A 22,982-nucleotide genomic window follows, 5' to 3' on the forward strand; every position below is an offset into this window, starting at 1 on the left:
TAATGGTCATTCATTCATCTTCATCCATCCATTTTCTATACTGCTTATCCATTGCAAATCACAGCTGACTTTGGACAGGAAGCGGGGTGCACCCTGGACAGGTCGTCAGTCTATCGCAGGTCTAACACAGAGAGACACACAGACATTCACGCTCACTTTCACATTCGGGCAATGTAGCCGAGTAGCCTGTTGACTTAATCCACATGTCTTTGGGAGGAAACCAGACCACATGGAGGAAACCCATACAGGGAGAACATTACATTACAGGCATTTAGCAGACGCACAACATACCCAGAACAGCCTGGGGAGCAGTTAGGTGTTAGGTGCCTTGCTCAAGGGCACTTCAGCATTCTTGCTAGTCCAGGGAATCAAACCGGCAACCTTTTGGTCCCAAAGCTGCTTCTCTAACCTTTAGGCCATGGCTTCCCCCCACCCCCCACCAACCAGCAGGTTGAAATCCAGAACCTGCTTGCTGTGACGCAACAGTGCTAACCACTGCACCGTGCCACCCTCCTTCATCTTCAGTAACCACGTTTTCCTGGTCAGGGCTACAGTAGGACTCATTCAAATGTTCACTCACACCTCGTTGTGTGTGGTAGGAGAAAACAGGAGAACCTGGAGGAAACCCACACAGACAAGGAAAATATGTGAAACTCCACACAGACAGTAATCCGAGCTCTGGAGCTAACCCTGAGATGACAGCGCTACCCACTGTGCCACCCCCAGTAATAATGCTGTCAAATGTACAAATTTCCACTAATTAACAAAAGTCTTGTATGTACTGGATAGAAGGTTTGTAGACAGATTTGCTGATAAAATTGATAGGTTTAGGTCAAACATTTTTGCACAAGATGTAGTCGGGAAGTTTGGTTCGGTTGTAGTGTATCTACCTGGCTCATCCATCGATGTTTCTGAAGACATGTTAATAATGTACACATGACAGTATACAATTCCACACATTGCCTTTGCATAAAAATGTCCCTTTGCCTTTGTTAAACTCAAAAAAACACAAAGAAGAACTGATTTGGATGTGGTATTTGGACCTAATGTTAGAAAAAAAAAAGTTAACAGAACATTTAAAGATTTAAGTTTATTAATTCTAGTACTTAGAAACGTTGCACAATGACAAATACTGTTCTTTTCCCATACAAACATAGTGGCCTTATTTATGTTGCTTATTATGAGGAACAGTTCTATGAGTCATACAGTAATGTTGAATACATCTCCACAGATTGCTTGGAGAAGCTTTCTAGGCTACATTTGTCTTTGTAATAGATATAATTAGTATGGATAATATTGCTTTTGAGTCATTGAAACAGTATCTATTTGATTTCAAGCTGGCTTGGCAATTTTATTTCATACATTGGCAAGTATGTTTTTTGCCTTCTCTGAGGAATCTAAATGGACATATATGAATGAGGACAGAGCAAAACATCCACAGAGCGAGACATACATAGCTTTTTAACAAAATGAAATAAAAATTGTTCTTTTTTTTCTCCCCCAGAAAGGAAAAATCTTTGTCCATGAAGTCTTTCCAAGTTATGTGACCCTTCTCCTGGAATTGTTACGTCCAAGACTTGTGATGCTACTTTTGCGGGAGAGAATGGGAGTGGGTGCAGTAGGCGAGGTTTCGTTGGGGCAGCCGTGTTGGCGAAGGATATCCACACACTCTTGGCTTCCAGCTTGTTGTGCCAGCGTTAAAGCTGTTTGGCGTTGAGGATTCTTTGCTTTCACATCACTACCATACTACAGAGAAACAGACAAAAAACCCCACTTAAAAACCTATCATTCAGAAAGGCAGCTGAGATACACGAGCCATATATCATGCTATAAGACTTTTCACAGTCTCAAGGAACAGTGTATGGATGTATAAATGTTCTTTGGTTTAAAAAAAAAAAGTAGTTCTTTTGTTACAAGTAGCAGCCTAAAGTGAAAGTATTGCCGTGTTTGGTATTACTTTTATATTTTTGATTTGATATTTATTATACCACAGCACAATTGAATTCTCAATTCTGACTGGTCAGAAGGTATTGATTAATTTTCCTTAACAACTCTAACAGTAGTGCCAGTAGACAGTAACTGCTTGGCAAATCACAAGTTTACTTTAATGCACATTATATTAATTTGGGAGTAGTATGACGCCTCACATGAAAAAAAAAAATCTGTGTAAAGGTTGATAATACAGCAGTTTTCTGTGAGAGGACTGTTATTTAGCTGTTTTTGAAGGAATCTCCAGTGTCAGCAATTTGTAACTGTTTATAGCTGTTTAACTTGTTTTTCAGACGTTCTACAACATTAAACATCACTACAATGCCTGGCCAAAAAAAGTTGCACGCACTAATATTTCTTTGGACCGCCTTTAGCTTTGATGATAGTATGCCTTCGATTTTTTTCAATGGAAAAAAAAAATCCATTGATGTGATGATAACCTGGACATTCATGACATTCAGATCGTCAGCTGACTTCATTTTATTGCCACATAATTTTACTGAGCCTTGACCTGACCAATTTAAGCAACTTCAGATCATAACACTACCTCCAGAGGCTTGTACAGTGGCCACTGTGCATGATGGGTTCTTCGCTTCATGAACTTCACTTCTTACCCTGACACGCCCATCACTCAGGAACAGGGTAGATCTGCACTTATCAAACCACATGACCGGTTTCCATTGCTCCAGAGTCTAATCTTTATGCTCCCAAGCAAACTTAAACCTTTTATTCAGGTTTTAATAATGTGTTGGACAGTTCTTAACTCAGTTCCAGTCATGTCAGCAATGTCCTTAGTTGTTTTCTTTGCTTGATGCAGGTCAATAATTTGACCCTTTTGAAACAGCATATTTTCCATGAGCACAGGATGCGTCTTCCAGCATGGTTATTTAAAGCCCGGCGTACACGGGTGATTTTCTGTCACTTGGTCGCGCAACTTTTCGACGCAAACGAAAAATCGCTTCATGTGCGGATATTTGCGACGACGATTTTTTGTTGCTTGCGACAGATCACAGGTATCAAACATGCTTGATATTCTGCGACAAAAAATCGCCAGTCGCTGACTTGTTGCAGAGATCTCGCCGCGTGTGTGTGTCTTTGTGATAAGGAAGCGATCACCTCCAAAGGCTAAGCCAGTCCCCACTCACGAAGCAGTCATGTGATTTCCACATGACTTGCATCCCCCTCCCCAAATCACCCACTGGTCACAGATAATGCGCACATGATAGGGGAAACTTGTATCCAAAAATTGCAATACACTTGCGATGGAAAATCGCCTGTGTGCGCCAGGCTTAAGAAATGAGAAGCTACTCACTGCACCATTTAGGGTTAAAAGAATTGTTGCCAGCTGAAACGCATTAATCACTGCAGTAATTATCCAAAGTCCCATGAGTATTTTCTCATCTCATTATCTCTAGCCGCTTTATCCTTCTACAGGGTCGCAGGCAAGCTGGAGCCTATCCCAGCTGACTACGGGCGAAAGGCGGGGTACACCCTGGACAAGTCGCCAGGTCATCACAGGGCTGACACATAGACACAGACAACCATTCACACTCACATTCACACCTACGGTCAATTTAGAGTCACCAGTTAACCTAACCTGCATGTCTTTGGACTGTGGGGGAAACCGGAGCACCCGGAGGAAACCCACGCGGACACGGGGAGAACATGCAAACTCCGCACAGAAAGGCCCTCGCCGGCCCCGGGGCTCGAACCCAGGACCTTCTTGCTGTGAGGCGACAGCTCACCACCACCACTGTGCCGCCCCCCCCATGAGTATTTTTTTATTTTAAATCCAAATGGCAACATTTTTTTGACCAGGCAGTGCATAAATGGATAACAAGTACAATGGTCTATTCTTAATAAATAAACAATTGAGAGAGTTCTTCATTTGCTGTGGTATAATAGGAATAAATCATTTCAGGATATGATATTATAGGAAAATAATGAGCTTTGGGGTGCTAAAAGTAAATTTGCATCGAATCATATTACACCAACCCTTAATTGAATAATTTCCTATCGCAACATACCCCATCATGTTTGACTCCTTCAGTTACTCATGTAACAATCAGCAGCTATTATTGCCTCTAGGACTGTATTTTTATTATCAGTATATCCCTACTGTCTGTTAATCCTTACCCAGACTAGTAGCTGAGTCATGACCACATCTCCAAGCTGGCAGGCTGCATGTAAGGGGCTCTGAAGCTGCAGTGGAACGTTGAGCTGCTCCTTGGTGCTGTGGGCCAAGAGCAGCAGAAGCCTGGGAAGATCTTTGCTGGTGACGGCACTGAGGAGCTGTGATGATGTCACCTCACCTGGGCTCTCGTCCTGAGTTGGCAAGGGTGCCACAAACACCTTCTGTTCATATTTAGCCCGGATCCAAGACTCCCTCTGCTCTCTGGGTTGAACGCCAAAAAAGGCACAGGGAGGCAATGTTATTCTGGGAAGACCTTTTGCAAGTGTTTGAACAGGCTTTGTAGATTTCCTTTCTTTTCTTTTCTTTTCTTTTTTTCATTTAATGAAACAGTAGATGGCAGTGAGGCTTTTTGTCAAATGTAATAATCTACTCAACTGAGTAGAGTTTTACACAAATATGTACACCGATCAGTCATAACATTAAAACCACTGACGGGTGAAGTGAATAACATTATCTCATTACATTGGCACCTGTCAAGGGGTGGGATATATTAAACAGCGTGAGAACAGACAGTTCTTGAAGTTGATGTGTTGGAAGCAGGAGAAATGGGCAAGTGTAAAGTGTATCTGAGCGACTTTGACAAGGGCCAAATTGTGATGGCTGGATGACTGGGTCTGAGCATCTCCAAAATGGCACATCGTGTGGGGTGTTCCCGGTATGCAGGGGTTAGTACCGAACAAAAGTGGTCCAAGGAAGGACAACCGGTGAACCGCCGACAGGGTCATTGATGTCGAAGACTCATTGATTCGCGTGGGGCATGAAGGCTAGCCCATACAGTATGGTCAAATCCCACAGAAGAGCTACTGTAGGTTCTAACCACTGCATACCGGGAACACCCCATAAGATGTGCCATTTTGGAGATGCTCAGACCCAGTTATCTAGCCATCACAATTTGGCCCTTGTCAAAGTCACACAGATCGTTATGCTTGCCCATTTTTTCCTGCTTCCAACACAACAACTTCAAGAGCTGACTGTTCTCTTGCTGCCTAATAAATCCTACTCCTTGACAGGTGCCATTGTAATGAGATAATCAGTGTTATTCACTGCACCTATCAGTGGCCATAATGTTATGGGTGGTAGATAGATTCCTCTTTCAAGTAGTTATGGATGGTGACTGACAGGGAGGTTTATTTTTGCTTTCACTTTTTACTCACTAGTAGGCTTTTGATATGAGAAAGCATAGATTTACTTAAAAGTGAGCTTGGAGTGGACTCATTAGACAAACTATTGTTGACATTAATATCACTTTGTACTGTAAAATGAGATTCCCATAAGACCGACATTATCCTAATTAGAATGTAATTACAAGTTTAGGTTCCTTGGAGCTTTAAAAAGGTTTTAGCCTGGGTTATGAACAGCAGCAGCGGTGGAATAATTGACAGTTAATTGTTATACCTTTAACTGTAAAGACTCCAAGAGGTCCCGCTCACCTTGTCGCCTCAGGTGTTGGCTTTTGGCGCCCTTGCGTACATTTTTCCCAAATGCTGTTGGCCATGTGATTGCCTATTGCCATTAGCACCTTGGTGAGCTCACTAGGCCAGTCGTCCAGGTCCAAGGAACGGACTCGGGACAGGTGTGTCCCAAGGTTCCTATGAATTCCTGAGCACTCGATACAAATCAGTGCTCCCAAATTTAAACTTGCCCAAGTGGGATCTGGTGGGATAGCGAGAAGTGAATTATCTCTAGTGTCTACTAGACACACTATCTCTCTGTACACGATGATTGGACTGTTGATTTCATGATACAGTAACATGAAACTCACATGGTGCATCGCAATCCACACACAGATCGTTTCCTTTGGCATTGCGAATTGCTTGTAGTGCCACAGCTTCACTCTGGCTGCTTCTGCGAGTCTGGACCACACACATACAGATGCACTGGTCAGATCAGTATTTTCAGTCATCTGAAGAAACTGATGATGTGGTTTACAAATCACAATCAACCAACCTTATTTCTACTTTCACACAGTTGCAGAGAAGCAAGGATTTGGCTCTCAATAGCTTGCACCCAGGCATCCCTCTCCTCCTGATTCTGGGTGTCAAAGTGCCAGCTCTGTCCTGTGCTTGATATGATGATAAAGTCTGCATTCTCCTCCTCTGCAACGAGCAGGCAATATTTATTTACGAGAGAGGAAGTAATCGATGGAAGACACTCACTGAACCCTTTAGACTAATATATTATTTTCTCATTATGGTGACATGAGCTAGAAAGAGGAAGAGAAAGAAGGACAGAGTCAGAGTGAAAGATGACCATAGTGGTGCAATCTATTTGCCATAATCTAATTATGTGTCCTCGTGACTGAGGGATGAAAAACATCAACATACAGTGCAGAGCAACAGCCAGTCACACCGAGTTCAACTGTATACCTCATCCACACTGCCTCTTATTACCTGTTCTGTTAATGTTTCTCAAGCTACCAAAGCTTTTCAATTTCCACATTTTGCGCTTGGCTTGCAGTGCAAGAAATTAGCCCAGGGCAGCAGAAGGCAAAGGAAGAGAAAAGGAGATAAGCAAGACATAAGTCATAAGAAACAGTTTAACTGTGTTAAATCTTCACATGCACAATGAAGAGGAAGCAAATAGAGCAGAGGACAAGCAGGGAAATTCATCAGGTTTCATGTAATGGAATCCTTTCACAATGTATTATCATTAGTTTGCTTTTATAATCTACTAATCATATTTGGAAAGGTTATCAAGCAGTCTGTGTGCATCTGGTGGTGCTTACCATCAGCCTGGCTGGCTGCAGCATCTCCTTTGACATTCATACTTTTCTTCCTCTTGGTCTTCTTCCTGTCGCTCATGGGAGATGACGGAGTGAGGTCTTTTCCCAGAGAAGGGCTTATAGCCCCCTCAATGCTTGATTCTGCTGGGTGGAGACAAGGAGTTAAACATCTAGAAACCAAGCCATTGTCACATATTATAGACCTCGAAGAATCAATACCTGTTAAATTTATTGAGTTTCTACACATGGAAAAGTTCACTCAGGAATTGCTGTCATTTGGAGCTTATTCAGATGGTGGTTTTGCACTCCCTAAGAACCTGCTTACATACCCAAGTTTACTGCCTTATTGGACACGGATGAAGGACACCGTTTGATTTTTTGTTCATCTTGAGATGACGTTACAGAGCCAGCTGCCTCATCAACAGTCAGAAGAATTGCTGGAAAACAAGACACAAGTCACACTCGAGGTAAAGATTTTGGTTTGTGACGATCAAACAAACATGAGTATGTATCTCACATTACTCACATGAGGTTCCCCCTTCAGATGCTGTCTTGTCTTTTGCAAGGCCATTGACCCCAGGGGCAGGAGCAGAGGCAGGAACAGGGATAGCTGGAGGTGCTGCTCTGTGCAGACGCTTTCCTGGTACTTTCACAGTTACACGCAGCAGGTCCATCTCCTTACCATGCGTATTCTGCCTATACTCCTACAAATTGCCATGCACTCCAGTTGTTCAATGTGGTTCAGATATTAATATGTATTCTTTTGTTTTTCCTAAATATCAACTAGACGACGTTAGCATCAACTATAAGACAAGAAATAATGTGCTACAAGTGCCTAATGAAAGTGATCTAGCTCAAATTACATATGAATTTTGTCCGTTAAAATTTCTAAAAAAATATTTATACAGGATGTTTGGAGCTAAAAGGCCAAATTTTAAACTTCTATCACATTATTGTTACTCTAACTGAATATTCTTAAATATGACAACTAAAATATCCTCTTATCAGTACCGGTACTAAAGTTCTGAATCCTGAATGAATGGATGTAGATGGGGCAAGCATTAGCACTGCAGGTTTTTTATTGTACTGTGGTATTCCTGACACTATGAAGCCTACAAGCTCCTGCTCCCAGTCCCTTTATGAATAACAGATAAATAACCTTTATTTACAGCATAGTTTTATACGCTATATGACCAAAAGTATGTGGACACCTCACCATCACACCAATATTTGCTTGTTGAGCATCCCATTCCAAACTTATGGGGATTTGTGCCCATTCAGCCACAAGATCGTTAGTGATATCAGATTACCAGTCCTGGGACACAGTCAGCACTCCAGTTCACCCCAAAAGTGTTCAGGTCTGGGCTCTGTGCGGGTTTCTCAAGTTCTTCCACACCAACCTGGCAAACCATGTCTTTATGAACCGCATTTTGTGCACAGGGGCATTGTCATGCTGGAACAGGTTTGGGCCCCTTTGGTCAGTGAAGGGAAATCTTAAAGCTACAGCATACAAAGACATTCGTGACAATTGTGTGCTTTCAGCTTTGTGGTAACAGTTTGGGGAAGAACCACATAGGGTGTGATAGTCAGGTGTCTGTATACAGTACTTGGCCATATAGTATATCTGTATTGCTAACCAATAACTTAAAATATTCCACGTAATCTATAACTCCTAGACCTTCTGATATAAATAAAAAATAATTCATGATTTCCAGGGCAAGTCAGAGGGCTTTTTTTCCCCTTTTTTTTTTCTTATGTAAATCAGTACAAGACAGTGGTTCTCACGTTGATGTTTGAATGATATGTGAGAATGCCATTGCTGGTGAGTGTGACAAGCTTCTTCTTCCATTCCTTGTTCAGAGATCGTTCACTGCGTTTCCATATTGTGCCCTGCGAAACACATTTCACCAATATGATGATGCTTATTCCGTTAATATCGGTACGTGAACCAGAGCCAAAACAGTTAGTTACCATTTAAATAAAATACTGAGCTGGCAACAACTTTTAAATGTTATTATGGAATTTGTGTGTGAACATACATGGCCACACAAATGCAAATTGTATAAATAAAAGTTGTTATATCACTCAATATTTGCACAGGTTTTTATGAGAGCTGGTTGATGTGATCAGGCAATTTCAATAGATATTTCTCAAATAGTGCTTGAAGTAAAATAAAATAGTGTTTTTGCCAAAGTTTTAAATAATGATTCTTAGAATAACTGCATCAAAAAGTATTAAGTTCCTGGTAGTGGATCAAACATTTGTGCCGTGCTATTACATTTGGGGTGACAAATAGTGAACATTTTCATTAATGGCTTTATGGTTCACCATTAGTTTGAGTACAAAATGAGAATAAAATCTGTTCGTTGAAGAGATGATCTCACTCGTACCTGTCTGATAATAACTGGTTTGCTGACTCCTGTATCAGCTCTGCTGTCTGGAGTTTTCTTCTCACTATCACTTCCACGACGGTTCTACAATGGCAGGCATGTAAGATAAAGCATTGACAAGGCACAAAAATACAGAGAGAGAGACAAAATATGGGATGAGGTGAGGGATGAGATGAGAGATAGAGTGATTCTTCACTTTCATGCTTAAAGGTGCAGTACGAGATTTTGGAATAACGGTTCCTGCAAGCCATATTTTGAAAAGAAACATGCCCGCCCTTGCGATGCTCCCACCCCCCACGTCTCCACCCCCCTACCTACCTGCGCCTCCAAAGCACATGAACGCGCATTGCCAGTTCCCGAGCGTTCATGGTTGTCGCGAGGACTCATCTCATTATCTCTAGCCGCTTTATCCTTCTACAGGGTCGCAGGCAAGCTGGAGCCTATCCCAGCTGACTACGGGCGAAAGGCGGGGTACACCCTGGACAACTTGCCAGGTCATCACAGGGCTGACACATAGACACAGACAACCATTCACACTCACATTCACACCTACGGTCAATTTAGAGTCACCAGTTAACCTAACCTGCATGTCTTTGGACTGTGGGGGAAACCGGAGCACCCGGAGGAAACCCACGCGGACACGGGGAGAACATGCAAACTCCACACAGAAAGGCCCTCACGGGCCACGGGGCTCGAACCCGGACCTTCTTGCTGTGAGGCGACAGCACTAACCACTACACCACCATGCCGGCCTGTCGCGAGGACTGTTTGCATTAAAATTTCCCATTCATTTCTATGGAATTATTTGAAAAACTACACACATTTTCAAACATCCGCTGCTCTGGCATGCTTTCACCTAGAGACATGATTCAAACTTTAAAATGTAGAGAAACTTCTCCTCTGTGGATCTGGCATTCAACTTTTTTGCTAGGTTCTATACTTTTGGCTCAGTCCCAGCTCAAACACCATGTGGGTTCCTGGAGAAAATCAGGCTTTATAATGGGTGTCTATTGCGTTACACACCAGTGGAGCTCGTCAAGTTAGAGTGTAGAGAGCTTGGAAAAATAGCTCAAACTTTCTCATTTAAACTGTGTTTTCAGCCCCAATTTTCACTCCACACACATAATTTTCTCAAAAGTAGTAGCCACACTTGTCCTGATTCACACAATGTGTCTACCTACACGACAGGATTTACAGTTTTTGAATGAGAAGCCTGAAAGTAAGGAGAGGACAGGCGCGCTTCCCCATAGACTGCCATTATAAACGTGGCAGAAAAGTCACTTGTTTTTAACTCGCTCTAGTGACCTCATTTTTTACACTACAGACAAAAACATTACATCAGTGTGTTCAGGAGAGCCTTGTGGCGCTCACTGTGAAAGAATTTTGTGAATATCTCCTTCCGTTTTCGTGTAAATCCCCGTTGTTTGGAGGGAGCACTGTGAGGGAAAACTGCCCTTTTTCTGTGCATTTCTGTCTCTCCCTGCTCAGCGCTTGGGTTAGGGGAGGGGCTGCTCGCTCTCACATACATACATACATACATACACACACACACACACACACACACACAGACAGAAGGGACGGGCTGCTCCCTCTCATACCCCTTTTCCACCAAATCAGTTCCAGGGCTGGTTCGGGGCCAGTGCTGGTGCTGGTTCACAACTCGTTCAACTTGTGAGCCAGCTGAGAACCAGTTTGCTTTTCCATCGCTCGCGGTGCCACATCATTACGTTGCTGTATACGTCATTACGTCGCTGTATACGTCAGTTACGTCGCTACATTTGCTTAAACCTTGGTGCGAATATCGAAGCAAAAACAACACGGAAGAAGCAGCAGCAGCAACAACAATAATAATAATAATGGATGACTTTGCGTTTGTACAGCTGCGGCTTCTCGCTGCTTAAAAATGGCGATCTTTCGCGGTCTTGTTATTGTTGTTGGTCTTAACAACTCCGTCCCCCCGCTGACGTAAGCGGTTCTTTCCTCTGGCCCAGCAAAGAGTTGGTGCTAGCCTGGAACCGGTTTTTCTGGCCCCAGAGCCAGTTCTTTGTCAGTGGAAACAGAAAACCCGGTTCCAAACTAAGCACTGGCCCCGAACCAGCCCTGGAACTGCTTTGGTGGAAAAGGGGCATCAGAGAGACACAGGCTTGTAGCCTCATGGCAAATCATACATTCACACAGTACAGCTCAGCTCCAGCAACTATGACTGCTACGCGCACTGCATCCCTCTCACAATTTCCCGCAGGGGAATTGTCGTCTCTGTATGCGCAAGGGTTGGGGCAGTGAGGGTTGGGGTCGCGGGCTTCAGTCTGATTGACGTGTCAGTATCCAATCATTTTGAGGTGGTTACCTCGATAGGATTTGATGGCGTTTTTCCTTTATTTTACACTGTAGACTGGATTAAAATATTTCATTTTTGGGTCAAACCTTCTATTGTACTGCTTGCAACATGGGTGTGAGGAGCTTTTCAAGCAATATGGTAAAAATACTCCTGAAAAAAATCTCGTACTGCACCTTTAAGTAATTAAACTCCTGATAGCTATCCTAATATCTCCTCTTTTACATATTAGAAATTCTCTCTCCAGCAATCCCTCTTCTATATTGGATTGAATGTGTTGCGTTTTTAGGCTTTTGAGACTGAAGAACTAACCGCAAACAAGGAGGTCCGGCGGCGTGGTACATTTCGCTGAGAGCCTCCCTCTCCTCCTGCCCCTCCCCGTAATTCTCTGTGACTTATCACAGGGGTGGAGGGCAAAGAGGAGGAATAATCACTACTTTGACCCCCATTACTTGCCTGAGAGAGAGGGAGGACACACAGAGAGGGGCAGAAAAGATAGAAGGATGTTAAATGGAACATATACAGAATGAGGGGATCGAGCAGACAAACACACAGGGAGAATGGGACCATTCAGATTGCTGCTACTGGGAGAAAATCTCCCATTTTTACAGATTTGTTTTTTCTTTAGAAAAGTGTCTACTACAACCCTGTTTCCGAAAAAGTTAGGTGGCCATGTAAAATGTAAATAAAAACAAAATGCTATGATTTAAACATCATGGCAACCCTATATTTCATTGAAAATAATACAAAGACAACATATCAAATGTTGAAACTGAGAAATTTTATTGTTTTTTGAAAAATATGCTCATTTTGAATTTAGTGCAAACATGTTTCAAAAAAGTTGTGTAATGTTAAAAAAAATAATTAGGTTCATTGGCAACAGGTCAGTAAGATCATTGGGTATAAAAAGAGCATCCCAGAGGGGCAGAGTCTCTCAGAAGTAAAGATGGGGAGGGGTTCACCGCTCTGTGAAAGACTGCGTGGGCAAACAGTTCAACGGTTTAAGAATAACGCTCCTCAATGTAAAATTGCAAAGAATTTTGGGATTACATCATCTACAGTCCATGATATTGTTAAAAGATTCAGAGAATCTGGAGAAATCTCTGTACGCAACGGACAAGGCTGAAAAACCAACATTGGATACCCGTGATCTTCAAGCCCTCAGGTGACACTGCATTAAAAACACATGATTATGGAGTGGAAATCACTGTATGGGCTCAGGAACACTTCAGAAAACCATCGTCTGTGAAAACAGTTCATCACTGCATCCACAAAAGCAATTTAAAACCAGATATAAATAATATCCAGAAACACCACCACCTTCTCTGGGCCCGAGCTCTTTTATGGTGGCCTGAGGCAAAGTGGAAAACTGTCCCGAGGTCTGACGAATCAAAAGTAGAAATTCTTTTTGGAAATCATGGACACGGGCGGCACGGTGGTGTAGTGGTTAGCGCTGTCGCCTCACAGCAAGAAGGTACGGGTTCGAGCCCCGTGGCCGGCGAGGGCCTTTCTGTGTGGAGTTTGCATGTTCTCCCCGTGTCCACGTGGGTTTCCTCCGGGTGCTCCGGTTTCCCCCACAGTCCAAAGACATGCAGGTTAGGTTAACTGGTGACTCTAAATTGAGCGTAGGTGTGAATGTGAGTGTGAATGGTTGTCTGTGTCTATGTGTCAGCCCTGTGATGACCTGGCGACTTGTCTAGGGTGTACCCCGCCTTTCGCCCGTAGTCAGCTGGGATAGGCTCCAGCTTGCCTGCGACCCTGTAGAAGGATAAAGCGGCTAGAGATAATGAGATGAGATGAAATCATGGACACCACGTCCTCCAGGCTAAAGAGGAGAGGGACCATCCGGCTTATCAGTGCACAGTTCAAAAGTCAACATCTGTGATGGTATGAGGGTGCATTAGTGCACATGGCATTGGTAGCTTGCACATCTGGGAAGGCTCTATTAATGCTGAATGATATATAAACGTTTCAGAGCAATATGCTGCCATCCAGACAAAATAATTTTCAGGGAAGGCCTTCCTTCTTTCAACAAGACAGCTTTCTGTGCATTTTAAACCTGCATGGCTCCGTAGTAAAAGAGTCCGGGTGCTAAACTGGCCTGCCTGCAGTCCAGACCTGTCTACCATTTAAAACAGTTTGGTGCATTATGAAGAACAAAATACAGCTAAGGAGACTCTGAACTATTGAGCAACTGTGAAATTGTATATCAGGTGAGAATGAGACAACATTTCATTTCAAAACTACAACAGTTGGTCTCCTCAGTTCCCAAACGTTTACAGTGCTGTTAAAAGTAGAGGTGATGTAACACAGTGGTAAACATGCCCCATCCCAAGTTTTCTGAAACGTGTTGCTGACATCAAATTCAAAATGAGCATATATTTTTCAAAAAGCAAAAAAATTGTTGAAAAACAATAACATTTCAACATTTTATATATTGTCTTTGTACTATTTTAAATGAAATATAGCCTTTCCATGATTTGCAAATCATCACATGCTGTTTTTATTTACATTTGACACAGCATCCCAACTTTTTTGGAATTGGGATTTAAAAAATTTTAAATGCATTTGTGAAATGAATGATTTTTACAACAGAAATGAATGGAAGACAGGAATGAATGGATTCCCTGGATAATCTGGCTGTGGAGATGGGGATGTTTGTCTGCACAGCACAGTTTTTTTGTGTCCACTTTGCTGAACCATTCAACAAATGCAAAACATTCTGCCATGATTAAGGACTGAATTCAGAATTCATGACATAAGTGCAAAAGTTAAGTCATTTATGCGGGGAAAGTTCTTCATATCCAGAGTCCACTTACTAAGGTAGTTATGCTGATGTTCTCTGTGGCCAGTTCAGATTATTAAAATAATCTTAGTGTAGTTCACATCTCAGCGTTTCCCTGAATTTTCTTAGGTAGGATTGTCAGAAATAGGATTTTTAAATAGTGCCACAGCCTTTAAATACAAGCACTTGCTTTTAAGCCAGAAAAAACTCAGGGTATAGAAAATGCAGACCGAAGAAACACATTATACTTTTTCTTTGCTGTCAAATGTAATTCAATATAACAATTTAAAAATGAAAAGACAAATACAGTACGATATATGAATGAAAAATCTTCTAAGCATTGAAATAAACACCCAATAGAAGTCTATTATATTGCCAATATATTGCAGCATGAATAGTCCTAGTAGTAATTTATCACATTAATCACTGCAATTTTGGTTGAAATTAACAGGCTTCGACCCTCATTATTCAGCAGCTTATAAAATAGCACTTGATCCAGCACATTCTATTATTTTGCTTTTCTCCCCATCATTCTACAACAGCTAAGTGTGTCAATTTAATATAGACATGAGATACTAAATTGATTTTAATATTTTTTTAGAATTTCAGCATGACATTGTGGTTCCAACAAACTATCAGACAGGGGTGCTGAAATAAATACTGCTCCTCATTTGGGCAGAAGAAATATAAGCTTAAAAATGAGTCCAAGGTCAGAATTGAGCTTAACTGAGACACTCCTCTGTTTAGGACAAGCTCTGCCCACATGTGCAAATACCACACAGCTACCGGAGTAGCATAGACTGTAGTTACATCTGAGGTCTGAATACACATGTGCACACTTGATATTAATACTGAACTAAGCATGCATACAGTGTCTTGCAAAAGTATTCATCCCCCTTGGTGTTTGTCCTGTTTTGTCGCATTACAAGCTGGAATTAAAATGGATTTTTGGAGGGTTAGCACCATTTGATTTACACAACATGCCTACAGCTTTAAAGGTGCATTTGTTTTTAAAATTGTGGCACAAACAATAATTAAGATGAAAAAACAGAAATCTGGAGTGTGCATAGGTATTCACCCCCTTTCGTATGAAACCCCTTGTAAAGGACCATATCTCAATATTTTTTGAGAAAAAGTTTTGTATTTGTGCTGTATGATATTGAAAAAGGAAAGGGGAACATGGGTTGGATTATGAGCAAAATATGTCTGTAATTTATTTTCAGATCATAAATATTCTGAATTTTGTATGTCTTTAATATGATCTGTATGTGTGGATTAACCCAGGAATACTATGTGCTTGTAGTGTTTAAATTTGGCCTGGCGGTAACTCCATAGCTTGCACAGCCTTCAAGGTAGTTGGCGGGTGAACACTACTTTGCTTGGGCCTATTGGGATTATTATCAGCACTTTGCACTTCATTTGCACAACTTTGAGCTTTGTCTTTGATGCATGTTTTAATGACAGAAGAAAGGACTATTGCATTGTACCCGTTTGCACGTTTAATGACAGAAGAAAGGACTATCATATACATATTTGCATTCCTTGGAGAGTGCAGTGAGGTATGATGCTTGTTTGTCTAAGATTTGTAACTTATGGCAGTAATGTTTTTTATTAAGAATACAACTTCATATCACCACAGTCGCAGCCCTAGGGCTGAATTGATGTTGTGACATTACAAAATTCAATTGTTAACATTAAAAGTAAGGTAAAAAATGAATATTCAGACTTATACTCCTAATTAAAACATAGAAAGAATATTTGAACAGTTAAGTGTTTATTAAACGAACCATGTGCGGGATGGCACTAGTTCTGTAACGTTCAGTTCGACACTTTAAGAATGTCCAGATTGCTGGCAGAACAGGTTTGACGGCAGCTAATGTTCACTCTTGTAGGCGGTAAAAGATGGCGATATTGTTCAGACACTAAGAGTGATTTAGCAAACTTTAAAGTCGGAGTCGAACGCCTGGAGTGAAGAGATGGCAAACCAAGGTATGCGCAAGCTTCAGCGTAGCAGGTGTAATCATGTCCCATTATGATACGTACCACCCTACGCTGGATTTTTTCAATCTCATTGTTCAACAATGTTGTCAAACCTGGGTGCCAGACAGGGGCTGCGTACTCAGTAACAGGTCGTATGTAAGAAGTATACACAGTAACAAGATCATCCTTTGAAATGTGAAAATGCTTTAGTCTACAGAGAAGAAATAACCGCTGACTTGCTTTGTTATAGATGTAGTTGATGTGCATTCCATTTTAAGTCCGACTACAATTAAACTCATAGGATCCTCATGACTCCCACTCATTCCAGAACTATATCATTTATCTTGAGCAAGGGGGGAGGGAGGATACAGAGACCTGCTGAACTGGACATGAAGGACCATGTGGTTTTCCTGAGACCATGTATTCAAATCTGTCAAATCTTGTTGGATACTCGAAGGTTGTGATAAGGAGTTTCTGATTTCCAACAAGTTCAAATCATCAACAAACTCCCACCTCTTGGAAGAAGCTTGGCGTGCCACACCATTTATATAAGCTATAAAGATGAGTGGACCAAGGAGTGTTCCCTGCGGAAAGCCACACGTTACTGAAACACTGTCAGAAAGGACTCCATGATAACGGACCACCTGTCGTCTGTTCGTGAGGAAATCGGCGATCCATCTGACTAAAGATGGCTGTAATCCAAGCTCGATCAGTCGGCAAATAGCTATGTTGTGGCTCACACGGTCGAAGGCTTTACTGTAGTCTGTTGACACCAAAGAGCTCAGGGTACCAGGTTTATCGGAGGCCTTAAATAAATCATTTGTTAGATCCAAAAGGCAATGATTTGTGGATCGGCCCTTTAAACAGCCGAATTGCTGGGGGTCGATTTCAGATTTAATGTCTGACACAACCCACTGAGTGATGAAACTTTCAGCAACTTTGCCTAACAAAGAAGTCAATGATATGGGGCGCAGTTCATTGACCAAAGGTGGTTTCGTTTTTGGCACAGGTACCACAACAGCGCATTTCCACTCTTCGGGTACAATACCCTGTTGAAGGGAAACATTCAAGATAGAACCATATGTGTATAAATTTTAATGTTGTGTAATTTGAGATTATTTTGGTATTTATTTTATGAGAGGTGTGCCGTGGAAATGAGTTTGTGAAATATTCGTATGTTTTAAAACAGTTTTCATGGTTCTGTAAGGATGATACGGATTAAAGTTTAACGTCATCTTGTTGTGGTGGACTTAAATAAAGGAAACCTTACGCATCAGTCGAGACTCTCTATCGTGTTTTTGGATCCAAGGACTGCTACACCCCTAAATAAGAGCTGGTCCAACCAATTCACTTCATAAGTCACATAATTAGTTAAGATCCACCTGTGTACAATCAAAGTGTCACATGATCTGTCACATGATGTGTGTATAAATCACCCTGTTCTGGAAGGACCCTGACTCTGCAACACTACTAAGCAAGCAACATGAAAACCAAGGAGCCTCCAAACAGGTCAGATACAAAGTTGTGGAGAAGTATAGATCAGGGTTGGCTCATAAAAAATATCCCAAACTTTGAATATCCCACGGAGCACCATTAAAACCATTATAGCAAAATGGAAAGAATATGGCACCACTACAAACCTGACAAGAGAAGGCCACCCACCAAAACTCACAGACCGGGCAAGGAGGGCATTAATCAGAGATGCAACAAAGACACCAAAGATAACACTGAAGGAGCTGCAAAGATCCACAGTGGAGATGGGAGTATCTGTCCATAGGACCACTTTATGCTGTACACTCCACAGAGCGGGGCTTTATGGAAGAGTGGCCAGAAAAAAGCCATTGCTTAAAGAAAAAAAAAATTAAGAAAACATGTTTGAAGTTTGCCCAACAGCATGTGGCAGACTCCCCAAACACATGGAAGAAGATTCTCTGCACAGCAAAATCCCCAGTGTTGAATTAACACCCAGAGTGTTTATATAGGTCCAACTGGACACAAATTAACTCTGAAAGTGTTAATTCAACACTGAGGAATTTGCTGTGTGGTCAGATGAGAGTAAAACTGAACTTTTTGGCCACCATGGTAAATGTCATGTATAGCGCAAACCCAACACTTCCCATCACCCTGAGAAAATCATTCTTACAGTGAAGCATGGTGGTGGCAGCATCATGCTGTGGGGATGTTTTTCATCTGCAGGGACAGTCCTGACAAGCTTTCCTGAAGGAAAGATGAATGGCAGTAAATACAGGGCAATTGTGGAGGAAAACCTGTGAGTCGGCCAGAGGTTTGAGACTGGGACGAAGGTTCACGTTCCAGCAGGACAATGACCCTAAACATACTGCTAAAGCTACACTGGAGTGGTTTAAAGGGAAACATTTAAATGTCTTGGAATGGCCTAGTCAAAGCCCAGACCTCAATCCAATTGAGAATCTGTGGCATAACTTGAAGGTTGCTGTACACCAAGGCAACCCATCTAACTTGAAGGAGTTGGAGCAGTTTTGCTTTGAGGAATGGGCAAAAATCCCAGTGGCGGGGGCGTCGTGGCTCAGGTGGTTAAGGCGCCATACCATGAATGCGGGCGACCTGGGTTCGATTCCGGCCCGAGGTCATTTCCCGATCCCTTCCCGTCTCTCTCTCTCTCCCGCTCATTTCCTGTCTCTACACTGTCCTATCCAATAAAGGTGCAAAAAGCCCAAAAAAAAATCTTTAAAAAAAAAAAAAAATCCCAGTGGCTAGATGTGCTAAGCTAATGGAGACATACCCCAAGAGACTTGTAGCTGTAATTGCAGCAAAAGGTGGCTCTACAAAGTATTGATATTAGGTGGTGAATACCTATGCACACTCCAGATTTCTGTTTCTTCATCTTTAATTACTTTTTGTGTCACAATAAAAAAAATGAACCTTTAAAGCGGTAGGCATGTTGTGTAAATCAAATGGTGCTAACCCTCCAAAAATCCATTTTAATTCCAACTTGTCATGCGACAAAACAGGAAAAACACCAAGGTAGATGAATACTTTTGCAAGACACTGTAACTCAACCCTGAATACAGCCCTAAAAGATCAGGGCATTAATCAGCCATTCTCCAGACTTTTTTTTTTTTTGCAAGACAGACATTTCCAGTTTGCTAAATGCTGTGATAAATTAAGCCCAATTTATTCTGTACAAATTACTCTGTACCCACATCAAAACCATGCAGTGACAGAGTCTGACATGAAATACATGTGTTCAAACAATGTCTAAAAGTTGCATGATTGTACCTGTCCCAATGGAGCAGACACAGGCGTGGAGGCTCCAGAGTGGCTGGGGGAGTTGGGTAAGGACTTGCAGGATGCTAGAACACTGGCTTGCTTCTTATTTGCCACTATCTTCTGGCACACTGTGTGGTGAATGGTTTGATTAGTGAATCAAAAATAGCTCTACAATATGGAAGTAATGTGGATCTAAAAGGAACAGGGATCGATTAAATTTCAGCTCAGCCCACTCGTGGGATTGCTTTTTCAGCCAGATGAATGGATGCCCATTGAATTCATTTCAACTGATCTTTCAAACAGGCTGCCATCTACTTGAAGTATTTTCCTTAAGTAATTGTGTTTTTTCCAAAATCCTGAAGGTGAAATTTAACTGATCCGAGCTCCAGTAGTTTATTTCACTATTCTGAGAAGATCCCAACCTTCAGTGAAGACTCTGTCCACGTTTAGTCCATAGGTGGCACAGGTCTCGTAATAAGTACAGCGTCGCACGTCTGCACAAAGCTGTTGTACCCGCTTATTGTCAATAACACGAACATTAGTGCTGCTAATCTTATCTGGATTGAAAAACACATTGACACGTTGACGGTGAGTACCTCAGAGCTTCTTCTCATCCATGGTACAACGTTCATAAGGGAAGATTTGGAAATCCTGTACCTTGTGTGCCCACTACTATGAGCGGTATGTCTGCAGTGTTGCGGTGGACTCCTAGTTCACTGACGTTCTTGTACACATCTTGGAAACTGGGTTCGTTTTCCAGGCTAAACACCATGATAACTGCATCTACCCAGTTGCTGAACTATAATTTAGTATTTGAAAATTACACAGGAGTATGAGTACATGACCTAGAGTGCAAATAAAATTATTATTTGGAGACCATTTGCTTAAAGTATGCACAAAAAAAAAAACAACAACATGAAAACCTGTGCAGTGGGAAGGCTGGATTCTTCTCGAATCAGTAACAAGTGACTCTGACCATCAACCGATACCTCTTTCTTATATCTCCCACCTGAAAGGGGAAAAGAGAGAAACTGAAAAATAGGCTCGATTGTAATTAAAGTCAATTTTATTTGTATCGTACTTTTAACAATAGACATTGTCACGAAGCAGCTTTACAGAAAAATATACATTTTAAACATATGAATTTATAAACATGTCCTTAACGAGCAAGTCTGAGGTGACGGTGGCAAGGAAAAACTCCCTCAGACAACATGAGGAAGAAACTTAAAGAGAAACCTGACTCAAAAGGGAACCCATGTTCAGTTGAGTGATAACACATAGCGTGATTATACATAACTCGCTTCTATAAGTGTGTCTGTAAGTATAAATTCATTATACTTTAAACATTAAGCCTATTTTATTGAATTTGTCAAATGTTCATTGATAGAGACTTGAGTGCAAAACTGTACATGACAACTGCAGTCCTAAGCCATCGTAGCAGAACTGTTTGTAGCTGTAACAGTCTTGTAGCTGTCCTTCTTTGCCAACAGGGTGCTAGTGCTGACTCTGAAGTCTTCAACAGCCTCATCGTCAAATCTTCAACTTGCACTTTTCTGTGCCAATAGTACTTTTATTTCAGCACATCAATACTGCTGATCTGGATCCAAGGACTGGTGAAATCATGGGTTCGGGAATGGCATAATTTTATCAAGACAATTATTAAAGCAACACAAGTTGCTACATTGCCAATGCTAACACACAGCTTACATATACCAACCCTTTTTAGTCTTTCATTACCAGTTTTAGAACTGAGGACCCTGGAACTGTAAAGCAGCAACGCTACCCGCTACACCAACAGTTCTCCCCGTAAGTATCATCTCATCTCATCTCATCTCATCTCATTATCTGTAGCTGCTTTATCCTGTTCTACAGGGTCGCAGGCAAGCTGGAGCCTATCCCAGCTGACTACGGGTGAAAGGCGGGGTACACCCTGGACAAGTCGCCAGGTCATCACAGGGCTGACACATAGACACAGACAACCATTCACACTCACATTCACACCTACGGTCAATTTAGAGTCACCAGTTAACCTAACCTGCATGTCTTTGGACTGTGGGGGAAACCGGAGCACCCGGAGGAAACCCACGTGGACACGGGGAGAACATGCAAACTCCGCACAGAAAGGCCCTCGCCGGCCACGGGGCTCGAACCCGGACCTTCTTGCTGTGAGGCGACAGTGCTAACCACTACACCACCGTGCCGCCCCTGTAAGTATCATTTTGCATATATTTTGTTGTCGATGGTGATATTTTTGTGCTGTTTCTGAATGCGTTTTTAATGCTGTCTACATATAAAGGATATTACACGGTTGCGTGAAGATATGAAGTTTATCTTCAAATGGTGAACATATTCACAAATGAGCGAAGCAAACAAGTGAAAATATTTTTCAACACGAGAAGATAAACTTCATCTCTTCACGCAACCGTGCAATGTTCTGTATATTATATGGACACATCCCTCAAAAAATGCAAGTTAATCAAAAGAATTTTAATTTTGAGCCAGTTCACCATTTTGACAATGCACGTCTAGTCAACAGGAAAACACTAGGAGTGACATCATCAGAGTGAAATATCAGGAATTATTATGCACACAGGACACTTTTTCGATGGAATAAAAACGTGTTCTATTCCCTTCCAGCGAGTTCCATTCATTTGGTTTGATAGCATGCAATATTGTTAGCCTGTCACTTATCCTACGTGTATTACGTCACTCTGCCCAATGGAGAATATGCTTTACAATATTGCATGGTTGTCAAGACAACATGACATCATACATCGGAGATGTAAGACTTCCGCACTAACGAGCGACTGGGACAATTTGTAAACAAACATGGCCGCCAGGTTTGCGTCGTTAAATACGGAAGATTTTGAGAGAATTTTGAAAGAGAAAGACGCGTTGAACACCCGAAAGGAATGTGTCTGTATTATAATAATAATAATAATAATAATATTAGCTGGCTATTTTTCGTGGTATATCAGATATATTCCATTCAGTTAGCATGGTACTGAACTTCGACTCATTCAGTATCATGCTAGCTGAATGGAATATATCTGATATACCATGAAAAATAGCCAGCCAATGTTATTTAAATATGTCACTCAGCTCCGCGATGCATTTCTTATGAAAAATGCGAGTTTTTCAACATGAGAAGATAAACTTAATATCTTCAAGCCAACATGTGATTTTCTTTTTATTATATCGACACATTCACAAACAAAAAGTACCCAAATTTATCAAAACAATTCATCGATTTCCTCACGAGTGACATATAGAGACTTATGTCACGGTTTTGGTTCTCCATGTCCTGGATGGAGCTCGTATGAAAAATACGAGTGATG

The 22,982-nt window shown here is 41.7% G+C and overlaps 1 protein-coding gene across 2 annotated transcripts in view; it reads right to left on the reverse strand.

The window, feature by feature from the left end:
• Positions 1-1,075: 1,075 nt before the first annotated feature.
• The window catches only part of agap2 (ArfGAP with GTPase domain, ankyrin repeat and PH domain 2), a 38,213-nt gene continuing 16,306 nt past the window's right edge, over positions 1,076-22,982 (reverse strand). The window contains exons 4-18 of one of the 2 annotated variants that reach the window (XM_060937583.1): positions 20,568-20,653; positions 20,302-20,443; positions 20,067-20,201; positions 19,654-19,772; positions 11,943-12,086; positions 9,296-9,379; positions 8,691-8,795; positions 7,432-7,609; positions 7,235-7,342; positions 6,909-7,046; positions 6,131-6,279; positions 5,946-6,036; positions 5,614-5,836; positions 4,126-4,384; positions 1,076-1,746 (exon numbers count right to left, since the gene is read on the reverse strand). In XM_060937583.1, the coding sequence (XP_060793566.1) occupies positions 1,540-1,746; positions 4,126-4,384; positions 5,614-5,836; positions 5,946-6,036; positions 6,131-6,279; positions 6,909-7,046; positions 7,235-7,342; positions 7,432-7,609; positions 8,691-8,795; positions 9,296-9,379; positions 11,943-12,086; positions 19,654-19,772; positions 20,067-20,201; positions 20,302-20,443; positions 20,568-20,653 (2,168 nt within the window). In that variant the 3' untranslated portion in view covers positions 1,076-1,539. Of the gene's footprint in view, positions 1,747-4,125; positions 4,385-5,613; positions 5,837-5,945; positions 6,037-6,130; positions 6,280-6,908; positions 7,050-7,234; positions 7,343-7,431; positions 7,610-8,690; positions 8,796-9,295; positions 9,380-11,942; positions 12,087-19,653; positions 19,773-20,066; positions 20,202-20,301; positions 20,444-20,567; positions 20,654-22,982 lie in introns of both variants that reach the window. The other variant, XM_060937582.1, reaches the window with a different exon arrangement.

Source organism: Neoarius graeffei, chromosome 13 (assembly GCF_027579695.1).
Source record: "Neoarius graeffei isolate fNeoGra1 chromosome 13, fNeoGra1.pri, whole genome shotgun sequence".
Lineage (NCBI taxonomy): Eukaryota > Metazoa > Chordata > Actinopteri > Siluriformes > Ariidae > Neoarius > Neoarius graeffei.